The sequence below is a fragment of the Falco punctatus genome (genome assembly GCF_963210335.1).
Source record: "Falco punctatus genome assembly, chromosome: 6".
Classification (NCBI taxonomy): domain Eukaryota; kingdom Metazoa; phylum Chordata; class Aves; order Falconiformes; family Falconidae; genus Falco; species Falco punctatus.
The window spans coordinates 59,777,472-59,789,850 of NC_137585.1; the positions used below are offsets into that span (position 1 = coordinate 59,777,472).

A 12,379-nucleotide genomic window follows, 5' to 3' on the forward strand; every position below is an offset into this window, starting at 1 on the left:
TGCCAGAACTGGGACTGAAACAGCCTCAGCCAAGATATACTCACCATAGGAACTATTGATTAAATACTTAAAACTAAAAATCAAGACTTAACTTACATAAAATTTTAACTGCATGTATGCATACACAAACTTCAGATATTCTTTTCAATTCCTTACTTTTGGGTCATAATCGGGATCATTTTCTTCATCTGCTTCTTCTTCCCCCTCCTGAAAGATGACATTTGTTTATATTTCTCTAGCTTATCCACATTCAGCTTCCTAGGCTGTTTTCATGAAAACTAAGATTAAATTTTACTCTTAAACACATTAATTACCATTAAGTTATGCATATTGTGTTAGTTTGCCCTCCACAAAGCACATAATTTATTAACATCAATTGCAGCTTAATTTGTAAGATACCTTAGGGTTGTCGTCTTTGGGTTTTTTGGTTTGTTGGTTGGGTTTTTTTTAATATTCACCCTAGAGCCATAGAACAGTACGTTGTACCTTATGTTTGTAAGTCATACCAAAACTTAAGTGTCCAGAGCATTCAAAAACTCAAGGAACTCTTACTCCAGATAACAGACTACAAGAGGGAAAGTACTGAAATCAAGGCCATCTGTCAACTTACCTCATCATCTGCCTCTTCACCTTCTTCATCATACTAGGAAAGAAAAGGAATAGTTTTGATAGTGTCATAAATGCAATCATTTATGACTCAAGTACAGCCAGATAACTCAAGTAGATGCCAGAGACCACACTGTGTTGTGCTCCAGGAGTTACCTTTCCTTTATCTGACAGACTTAGAAGTGCTTTATGCATCAGCATGAGCAGCGTTCAATCTCTTAAGCTATGCTCTGGCAGAGAAAACAATCTAGCTTAAGTTCCTTATGTGCAACACTAGAAGAGCTTACTGGACTGTGATAACACTTCTGGTCAGCAGGGTGTCTCAAAGCTTAAAGCAATCATCAGTCACTTGCCTCTTCTACGTCCCTGAGCCAAGGCTTTGGACTAAGGGCTAGCATTTTACATTTTAAAAATTAATGTTAAGGCAGGATTTATCTAAGCTCTTAACTGTCAAACTGTTCTTGTTTATGTGGAGGAGGGGAGAGAATATATTTTCTCCATGTAAGTTCTGAGGGTTTGTGGTTTCCTTTTCAATCATAGCTCCTTTAAAGCACTTATTTCAAGCTTTTGCAGAGTTTGCTTTGCATATTTTGGTATGCTTTGAATGTATTTATCCATCATTTTCTAATAGAGTTCCCTCCTGAAAGGGTCAGGCTTGAACTTCAAGGAACTTGGTAGCCCAGTAAGCTACTATAAGCACAAAGAACAGGCTGAACAGCTACACAGACTGATTCGTTCTCTTGCAGCTCATTATGCCTCTACCAAAGTACTAGCTATGCCACCCTAGGAATGCCTTATAGACAAAATTCTACTCTGACATCCTCTAAATGTTCAGCTTCTTACCACTACTTTTGCCACAAAACCCTGAAGTCACTAGTTCAAAGACTAATCACATTTGCACTGCTCTTTCACTGACACTCTAGGAAGCTCAACTGAAATTAACATTGATACATCCCATTCTAACGATAGCAACATTTTAAAGTTACAAATTACCCAAAGTCTTTAAACAGCATTATTTCAAAACTTTTAGTATTTTGAAAGAACATTATACTTACATCATCGTCATCATCTTCAATAGCTTCTCCCGTGAAGTACAATACTGATCGGGGGACTATACGTTCACGCAAGAAATGACCTATTTCAAAGTCTGCAGCAAGGATTGCCTCAGCATCATCATCCTGCATAGAACAACAGTATTTCCTAAACCATAAACCAGTAACTACTTTTGACAGAAAACCACAAGTTGCACAGACTTTGATGTGGCCAGATTTATACAAATCCCATGTACTGGCTTTTTTTGTTCAGGAGTTACTACACAGAATTGCAGTTGTGAAGCCTAGTTTTACACTTTAAACAGCCTACCCGCATTATGCAGTGGAGGGCTGCTTCTTCAATAAAGCTTAATTATACAAAATTCTGAAGTTTAAGTTTTATTCCTCCCCCATCCCCAACTTACTATTATTCCAAGTAGAAAAGCTGTTTAATACCTCCCACAGACTTTCATTTCACACACAAAATACCCTTAAGAACTAAAGACTAGCCAGGTGAGCCTGTATTATTAAAGATTTTACAAGCTACTTCTGATTTCTGCAGCGCACCTCCTACATGATTCCCATTAAGAAAGCCATTGTGAAACACCTGAACACCTAAAAATGCTCTCTAAGCCAGTCCCCAGGTTTTCACTCCTGTTTACACACCAAGTTCTTCTGTTTCCCATTTGAGAAGTTATCTTCAATTCAAAAGGCTGCTTCTTTTAATGTTATTGAATACAGCTTTTAGTGTCCAACAGCATGGTTCTAGAGGCTTTAATCAGATTTCTCACTCAAACTGCATGATGTATTCACTGCTAAGTGGTTTTGGCAGTTTTTCCTCCTTACAATAACATGCCTTATTGCCACAGAGTTTTCTACTAGTGAGCACACAGAAGAGTGGCTCTTGCAGTTTTCTATTCTTGTTTTATTACTTTCTCCAAGAGTTAACAGCTTGGGAAATTTTTAACAGCATAAAATACAAACCAGACACATGCAGCCAATCATCCAAACAATACCCAAAGGGAGAGACACCACACATCAAACCAAAAGCTAAAAATGAAGATCACTACATTTGTATAACAACGTAGTTAATGTTAACATTTCACAAGGCAGTTTTCAGGGAGGATAAGCTGTTAAAAGTTTACTAAACTGAACTCCATCATCCAACTCAATAAATACTCCTTTAATCAAGAAAATTTAAATACATACTATCCGTCACAAGTATTCTCAGTTAAATACTGAAATGGTTAAAGCTAAAAAACAGTTTAAAATTTAAATACCCAAACAATTTCAACACACACTTTGAATTCTACAGATATTTCCCTCCACCTCTGTATTTTAAATAAGCCAACTTACCAGGTCTCCACTTTCAGGAACTGTAGAAAAAAACAGAAGGAACAAGTGAGTGAAGTTCATGCTACATTTGAAGTTAATATATGTAAACTAACGCTCAGTTTACCTTCAGGAGGACTAAAGAAGTTGAAGAAGGAGTCATTGGAAACAGTTTTTGTCACTGTTCTAACTGTTCCACGACCCTTATGCTTCTGCTTCTTCTTAATGGTTTTCAAAGTAACATTCTTTCCTTTTTTCCAGTCTATTTGGCAACTGAAGAGGAAAGGAAAAAAGGTGCCGCTTAATGCCATTCCACGTGTTACAGATACCTACTAAGACCATCACAACTACAAGGGATACAGTGAGTATCAAACATTAAGGCAGTATTTACTCAGTGCTATCTTTTAATCATTTATACATTGGGAACAAGAGTAACAGGTTCTCTTTAGGATTGAAGTGTTTTCATCCAAAAGTTACTCCTTCCCCACTCAATCTCTGAAACGCTAATTTTCAGTAGCTACCAAGTTCTGCCCAGTTTCCTATCAAAGAGTAGCATCACATCATTTTAGAGTTATCTATCCATTATAAAGTAATGTCATGTTAGTAATATATCAAGGTTTACCATGCCTAGCATTGTCATCACTAAGTCCTTAAAATAATGCATCAAGTAGGTGTGTAGGTTTTGGTTGGGTTTTAGTTTGTGGGGGTTTTGCCTTTGTCTTGATTTGTTTTTTTGTCGTTTTGTTTGTTTGTTGGTTTTTAACTCTACCCTGCTTACAGAGCAAAATCACACCCACAGACTTGTTTCACACTGGCAAAGAATTCTGGGGACACGTAAATCAAGAAGTTACATCGATAAGACTCTGCATTTGCATAAGTTTTGATTAGATTCCTTTAAAGGCTCAGAGGAAGGGGCTGAGTTTGGGGATAAGTGAGGCAGTTGTAGTCAAAACACAAAACAAGAACCAGGAATAAGCCATTTTCTTTCACAGAAGCAGAGTCTCATCTTGCCCTCTGCCAGGATTTACACTTTTCAAAAACAGTCAAACTGAGGACAACACACAGGTTGATCAAAGCTACTCAAGCACTTAAGACCAAATCTTACAGAACATTTGCAGAAAAATCTTAAATTAAGTGACTGGGAAACAAAAAGGTAAATAGAAGTCAGTATCAGTAACTGCAGATTAATGTATGGGTATTACAACTATGCAGTAACAGGCTCTAAATTAGTTATCGCGCAGAAGAGCAGTCAGAACATTAAAGAGACATTAATACAAAAGCAACCAAACAGGCTGTGATGCATAGAGCCCTGATGCACCTGTAAAGCTAATTATGTACAACTCTGGTTTCTCTCGTTCTTCTGCTCACAAGGGGTATGTACAGAATAGAGATCACTTAGTGTGAGGAATAAGAGCAATTTAGAACAAAAGACATCACTGAGAAAGGAGTGTGACAACTCTTTAAAATCATTAAGAACTTGGAGTTAATAGGAGATGGCTGTTTGCCACTTCTCAAATAGATCAACTGAAAGACACTCAGTGGCAAATATTTGACACTTAAACAAACCAGACAACTGGAATATAGAAAGTAAAACTGGAACAGACTTCCCAAAATGCTGCACGTCATGAAGATTAAAAGCGATCAAACAGATTTTGAGAAAAGCCATCGAGGCCTACAAAAAGATAACATCATCCACCTACCAATTCAGCTTTAGCGATTGCGGAATAGTATTTCTAGATAAATAGCGATTAGATTTTTTTATTTATATGCATATTACAAGTATTCTATACTTATAAAACATACAATACATAGTTTTATATATTGTATTGAAGTTACTGAAAAACACTAAAAACTCAAGTCAAACCCAGCTGTTTACAAGTTATTAGGTAGTGCTACCTTTTCCAGCACCTTCCCCAGATGTTCTAAGTCTACGGCTGGATAATGCTAAGGAAGGAACTGTTACATTGCCTGCAAGTTATTTATTAGTACTTACCCTGTACAACCCATGATTTCCGGTCCGTCAAAGGAGAAAGGATCAGAATCATCTGGCTCTGACCTCATTCTATACGTCTTTGACAATACTTCATTTGTGAAGTAGTCATTTGGTTCAAAATGGAATTCTAATGTGAAACTCTTAAAAAGAATTGCAGAGCAACAACTTTAGCAACACGTACCTTTAACTTCTAAATACCTACAGTCCAAAACCAAAAATACACATGCAACAATATATCCATCCCCTCCAACACTGAAATGGTACACATACGTAACTTACTCTAGAACTTGCTGCCAATTTGTACAATAAATCTTCAAATGTTTTCATTTACATGTTAATCTTGCGCTTATTAGTTAATATACTGCTTGCAGTAATGACAAGAACTCCCAGTGCACAGCTTTCCTGGTGCTAACATATAGAAATAACTTAAAAATTTTAAATATTGGAACTTGGCAAGTGATCTGATTTCTTCCAAGAAAATTATATCCTATTATAGCAGTTATACAAAAAGTACCTGAAGGTATCAAAATTTAAAGGTTACTAAGTTTCACCACATATTAAGGCCAAGTTATTAATTGCCTTATCAGAATACCATCAGAAAAACCATCAGAATTTGCAGGTTAAGCCAAATGTAATTTCATTCATACAGTACCACAAGACTAGTACTAGTCCATGTACTGTTTTTCAAAAGACAAGAAGCAGCTCCATATTTCTCATGACTGCCTAAGACAATTGGCTATCACAGACCATACTACTAATACACAAGCAAGTCTTAAGACAAACAAGATTACTTTTGTGTTAATAGGTTAAACTAACCATAGGCTGTCCAACTTCTGAAAATTTCACTTTTATATCTTTTAAGTGTTTCAGGATTGGTTCATCATGTTCCTGTAAAGAAAACAGTTTACTCAGTTTTCATAACATCAAATTGTACACAGGCTTAAGACCCCGCAGAGATAAAAAGCCATTATTTAGAATGAGCTTTTACACAGGGCAAGAACATTGCTACAGCACTGAAACATTTTCATGAACATGACCAGCAGATGGCAACAACGGCTGTACAGTTTCTACTGCAGTACACAACACAAATCCGTGCAACCACCAAGTACATTTTTCAGCAATATCTAATACACAACTCATATGCACGCTCCTATAAGCAACAGTGTAAATAATAAAGTAAAATAAGTTCAACACACACAGTAAGAAGGTATTTCAGAGTGCTCTGTGCTCTCAGTTAAATAAAGTACCAGGTGACATTCAAGCACTTCTTCCATTTTGCTCTCCAACAGACACATGAAGTAACATACTATTTCTACTCTTTTCTTAAAAGCACTTGGATTGAGTACTAATGCAACTTTAAACAAGCCCAGGTCATGACCTACCTGAACCATATCACTGAGCAAGTCCACGTTCTTGAATACTGTCAGCCAAAACTCAGGAATTCCTTTAGGGTCTTCTTTTTCTTCATCTTTTTTTTCCTCTTCAAGTTTGGCTCTCTCTTTCATTTCCTCCTTGATGGAATAAAAATGTTACGTTTTCTTCATTTTAAGAATGCTCACAAGGTTTGTTAACAATTTTATGCTGATACCAGTACAAGTTAAGTTTTATGTGCATGCTTTAAGCAATCATTAAGAATCATTATCAGCAAGTAATCATTATGCACCCCTATTTTTTTTGAACTTTCACTACTGCATTGAATCTTGCTTCACACTACAGCTTGAACTATTGATGAGACTCAGTTAAGATACTCACTGAAATTTCTTCCTCAACGTCTGCTTTCCATTCACACTCTTCCTCTGTAGGTTCATAAATTGCATTGATGATTTCACTTCGCTGGAAGATTAAACCAAAAACATTTTTACATTTCCTAGTCACTGCAACCAGAAATACCCTAATCATTAAGTTACACAATTAGAAATACATTAACTATTTATCCAAACTTTTTCCTCTGGCCCCTAGAAGACAACTCAGCAGTTACAAGCTTTTCAACACACTAAAATAAGCACTGAAGTTCCAGAAAGGTTATCATACCATCTGACATATGTTCAGTTAACAAGAGGAGGCCTGGTATATTGAAGTGATTTTGGTAACCATGGAACAGACCAAACCTCTCTCCCCTTAATCTTAGTCAATATTCACATGGATGGTAAAATTGTAACAACTGAATTGAATGGGCACATATGAGACCAAAGTAATTCAAAATATAAGCCTTCAGTTAATATTCCCTTGTGTTTTAGCTACAGCTTGTAAGCACAAATCAGATTAGCATTAAAATACCTTGTCAAATAAGGGCTGATAGAGAGCAGCATACTTTCTTTCCAGCTCATGAACTTCCTCATAGAACTTTGCTTCTATCTGCGCACACTGAACCTGAAGGTTCTTGAGAGCATTCACACGTCTTTTAACAACTTTAGGCAAGCTGAAAAATTCAGTGACAGAACCGTTACTAACACCACATTCTAAGCACATATTGACCCCTCCTCAACCAGTCCCCTTTCAAGTTAACCAACTAGCATCAAGACAGATTTTATACTTTAAGCTTTAGAAAGCTGTGCAAATCTAAACTATGACCCACTGCACCATGCAGATTAAACCTGTTAGCACAGGCTCTTAGAACTGAGGCTTAACCTCAGTTAGAGCCAGAGTATTCCAAACACCTGGGTCAATCGTGAGACAAAGCTAGTTTTAGTTTTACATTGTCAATGAGCAGTACAGTAAACTTTCACTAATTGGCTTGGTTTTGTGAAAGAAAGGTCAAGACAATTGAATTATTCTTTGCCAAGAAAGTTATCTCCAAAATTCACATTTGTTTCACTGAGGAAAGCAGCTGTTATTACTGTCTTGTAACATATTAACTGTCACTTCCAAAATGAGCAAAACCAGTTTTGCTAAATGAGCCACTGTATTATACATGTGTAAAAGGAAAGCAATTAATGCAATCATTATAAACACTTGTCAGCTACACTCTTTAATGCTACTTCCACTTTAGTAAGCTATGCTAACACAGAGTTACTGTAGCCTTGATGTAGGTAACTTTTGTCCTACTGATAATGGGGTAGACTGTCAGTCATCTCCGCTGCTTGTGAGGCGAGCCAACCTCCAGAAGATTACTTCTCATTTATTTAAGCAATTGTGCCACATGATTTAGAACACAGTAGTAAACAAATGCTTTTAGGCATCGTTAGGACAAGGATTAGAGGAAGTAACCAAGAATGTATTAGCTCAGTTAAACACCGAAGGTTCATATTAACCAGTAAAGCTATCTTACTTCTATCAGGTAGGACAAGGACATGCTACAACATCCTTTTTCACTTTAACACACAGACCCCTTCTCCCCGACAGCTTTATGCTCAACATGAATATACCATTTCTGGTTACTAAGATAACATGCTTATCACCATTAAATCAAGATTTCCCTTAACCTTTCAATTTGGGCAAAAGTACATCTGCTACACAAACTATGAAAAACACTTAAATTTAGACATGTATGCTTATAAAGCTTGGTAACATTCTTGTTATTCTAACATTCTTCCAGTCAAGTTAATCACTTGCTGCAATTTTATCTTCAAGTACAGTATCAGAACTAACACTGATTTTAAATAGCAAGTTCAGTTAAAGAAAAAGGTGTTAAGGAAGAAAATTAACATGACTGCACAGGTAAGTCATACAATCACCCATAATGCCACACACATATACAGACTAAGAGTACTGGTCCTAGCAATTCCATATAAAGCACTATGAAATTTCTAGGAGGTGGTGCCGTACATGCAGTCTGTCCAACTCCAGTATATCAGAGTAAAGATTTTAACCCCTTTATTAGAGAATCTAGATTCTCTTGCATGTGTCAAAGCTACATTTCATTACAGTCCATGCCAACTAGTTAAAATTTCAAAAGCTGTACATCCCACTACCTTTACAAAACTCTGTACTTATTTAAAAAGTAGCCTCATGAAAGAGACCGCTCTTACAAGTAAATCCAAAATGGAGAAGCAGACCAAGAAACATGAACTGGACTGCGCAAGTACAACAACAGCAAGTAAAAGCCATTTGCTCTGAATACAAGCCACTAGATCACACAAGAATACAAACTCCTGCAAGCAGTTGAAAGAAATTATACTCAATCAAAGTAAGTTTCACGAAAATAATTGTCCAGGCACAGGTGAAGTAGTAAATTGTTGGACAGCTGCCAAGCAATTAGCAGATTCTAAGCCTGAGCAGACAGTTGTTTTCCTAGAACCTATTCAGTTTCCTCCCAGCTTATGCATCTAGTTCCTTAACAGCCTATGTAACAGGCTTTTAGGATCCCAGATTTCTGCTGACTTCAGGGCCATCTCAGTGTCTAGACTCTGTAGACAAATGAGCTCAAAGTAATACTTGGGAAGACACGTAAGAGGCGCCTGTAAAGCCTGGTTAAGTCGGCATGCATATGTTGAGAAAGTGCAGATTCAAGTTACACACATTTTCCAGTTATTTCTGCATTGCAAGTTAGGTAAGCGTTTAGTACAACAGCAAAGTTGCAAGACTTTTCTGATAGAGAATGCACTACTGTACTTGGATTTGATGAAGAAATGGTACAGTATCTTAGAGAGCAGTTAACTAGAAGAATGACATGTAAATCAATGTTACCACTTCTGTTCACTTCCTTAGATCAAGAACCAGAAAGATTAGTAGAGGTTAATCTGTTGAAAAACTGAGGAAAAATATTGGGTATAGAAAATCTGTAGTGTACAGTACCTAGAAGAGAAAGAACTTGGGTACCCTTTGACTCCATGCTCTTTCTTAGGCCAGTATTTATTAGGGAAAGCTGTTAAATCTGTTTTTCTTCCATGCTATCATCTATAACAGGAAAGTGGCAGGAGTAGCAGCAGCCTCAGTTCAAGTCAATAGCAACACAGGACACTACCACCGCAAGACAGTTGTATGCCTCAAAATTCCTGTGGATGTGGTGAAATGTTTATACACAACCACAACATACATAAGAGCCAGAAAATTCTACCCGTTAATGCAGATCAAGAAAATGTTAGCAAGGGATTGTTCCAAGTTTTGGTATGTAAGGAGACCATGTGAAGTACTGATAACATTCCTAATTTTGTTAGCTACTGGTTACACACTAACCAAAAAATGTCTATATTTGAGACACTGGGTCGCCAAGTATTTGTCCATACTTAAGAAAACTGACATTTCATGATTAAAGCAAAGCTGCAAAAGATACTGCAACTACCAGGAAAGTATCTTTTAAAACTGTGCTTTTAAAACCGTGCCATATTGCAACTGCAGGGGACAGCACCAGCCACTAAATATTAGCATTTTTTCCTTGATAAAAGCCCAAATAACTCTTCAATTGTGAGATATACTACAGACAGACTGTATTAGCTTTCCTGCTATCTGAGCAGCACAGTTGTTTATGACTATTAATGCTACAGACGATACTGTTCAGAAAGCAAAAGAACCATTTATACCACTCCGCTCATACTGAACAAATACTGTACCTTTCTATGTATCCTGTAGATGTTCCTACCAGACCATCAAGTCTTTCCTGAAGGGCTGCCAGAATCTGAGGGTTTTGCATCATCTGCACAGTCAATTGCCGAGCTAAATTAAAAAAGAAAATTATGAAAGATGCACTTTACACTTACAAACTAATCTGAAAAAAAAATTTACTTAAACACTACAAAAGAGCAGTATGTTTACTGTGTATACACTTATAAAAAGAAACACAGGCAAAGTAGTATTTCAAGAGCCTCTCCATTTCGGAAACATGGATCAAATCCATCCCATTCTGAACACGGAAACAGCACCTGGATTAAAATGGCTGCTACTCAGCAAGCCGAGCTTTTTTGTTAAAAGGGGAGGTTTTATACAATGCCCCTAAAGCATCATTTTTGCCTTGACCGCTTTTATTTTGAATTAATTATGGAAAGGCAAGATAGAACAATTTGTGCTTTTAACTTTAAGGGAATAAAAACTGGAATTGGGATTTTCATTCCATTTAAGGTAAATGGAAAGAGACAGGACAGTTTCAGACTTGGATTTAAAACTGCTTTAGAAATCTATTTTCCTAATTTTTCCTGCAAAAGAATAAATTATTCATTAGAATAGTCTGACACTTTTTACTACAGAATATCAGTACTAGGTCCTTGAAGTCTATCATCTCTAAAAAACACTGTCCAAATGGGAAACTTGTTTCAAACTACAAGGTAGAAGTATATTTAGAAAAAAAACAGGGATTCCTAGCCTAAGTGGTTTTTTATCCATATTAACAGCAACCATTTTACTTCAGCTCAAAATCTGTGCCTCAACCTGCAGAAATTTCACAACTTTGTAATTTTAATAAGAATTTATGAACAATTTTTATCATTCTGTTTTGCTGAGGGTGGGGGAAGAGGGCATCTACAGATAGGCAAACGAGTACTTCGCACTCCTTGTAAGATACTAGGTATATACAGCATTCCTCTCACACATTCAGAGTGAAGCTTTTTAATCCTTCCTGATGCACAAAGCTTTTGGAAATAGCATACCATTTTCCATTTCTACGCCCTTCACTACAGTAACCACACATGAATATTCTCTTCCATTTTTATGTCCTCGCACTGAAATTACATGCTGAAAAGTTGGGGTTTTTTTGATGTCTCTTGAAAAATAAAAGTGTCTTGTTTCTCCCTAATGATTGTAATCAGTTTATATTTTAGCAGTAGAAGCTGTAATAACTTCTTAAAAGGTACTACCTCACGTTAGTCAACACTACTCCTCTTATCAAGGTATCTAGTTTTCTCTGGTCTTATGATTCATTAATCTTTCCTATACACTTGAAAAAATACCCAGTGATGCCATTTGAGTATGTTGCCAGTTATTCTTTATTACTAAATCAGTATACGCATCATACGCGTGGCATGACAATGCCAGCAGTCACATCCCCTTCAAACTGAAATGCAACCACATATTCTGTTCTGCAAGTTCTTGGATGCATGAACACTATTTCTTCAAAGAGCTTTTTCCTAAAAGCATCAGTGCTTTACTTGGTGTCCACAAATGGACCTTTTTAAAAAAAATATTAAAAAATGGCATTATCTAGGTTAAAAAATGTAAATGAGTAAAATCTAAGGAAAAATTGTGCATTAAAAATACTTGAAAACTAGACAAGCAAGAATTACAGACGTAAAAAAGCTGTTTAACACTGTGTCAAGTTTCTCTACTAATGAAACACGTTTCCGATTCATGGAAAGCAATTTCCCTTCAGGATTACAAATCACAGCCTGGTCAGGGTCAGATGGGACCTCTGGAGATCATCTAGTCCAGCCCCCTTCTACAGCAAGTTCACCTAGATCAGGTTGCACAGAATAACATCCAGGCAGGTTTTTAATGTCTCCCGAGAAGGAGACTCCACAGCCTCTCTGGGCAGCCTGTTCCAGTGCTCCGT

The 12,379-nt window shown here is 36.8% G+C and overlaps 1 protein-coding gene across 4 annotated transcripts in view; it reads right to left on the bottom strand.

The window, feature by feature from the left end:
* The window catches only part of NAP1L1 (nucleosome assembly protein 1 like 1), a 32,121-nt gene that overhangs the window by 2,293 nt on the left and 17,449 nt on the right, over window positions 1-12,379 (bottom strand). For 2 of the 4 annotated variants that reach the window (XM_080392515.1, XM_080392518.1), the window contains 11 exons: window positions 10,452-10,554; window positions 7,240-7,381; window positions 6,715-6,795; window positions 6,345-6,473; window positions 5,779-5,850; window positions 4,963-5,102; window positions 3,097-3,242; window positions 2,994-3,013; window positions 1,662-1,784; window positions 611-643; window positions 157-207 (listed from right to left, as the gene is read on the bottom strand). In XM_080392515.1, the coding sequence (XP_080248641.1) occupies window positions 157-207; window positions 611-643; window positions 1,662-1,784; window positions 2,994-3,013; window positions 3,097-3,242; window positions 4,963-5,102; window positions 5,779-5,850; window positions 6,345-6,473; window positions 6,715-6,795; window positions 7,240-7,381; window positions 10,452-10,554 (1,040 nt within the window). Of the gene's footprint in view, window positions 1-96; window positions 208-610; window positions 644-1,661; window positions 1,785-2,993; window positions 3,014-3,096; window positions 3,243-4,962; window positions 5,103-5,778; window positions 5,851-6,344; window positions 6,474-6,714; window positions 6,796-7,239; window positions 7,382-10,451; window positions 10,555-12,379 lie in introns of all 4 variants that reach the window. The other 2 variants (XM_080392516.1, XM_080392517.1) reach the window with 2 other exon arrangements.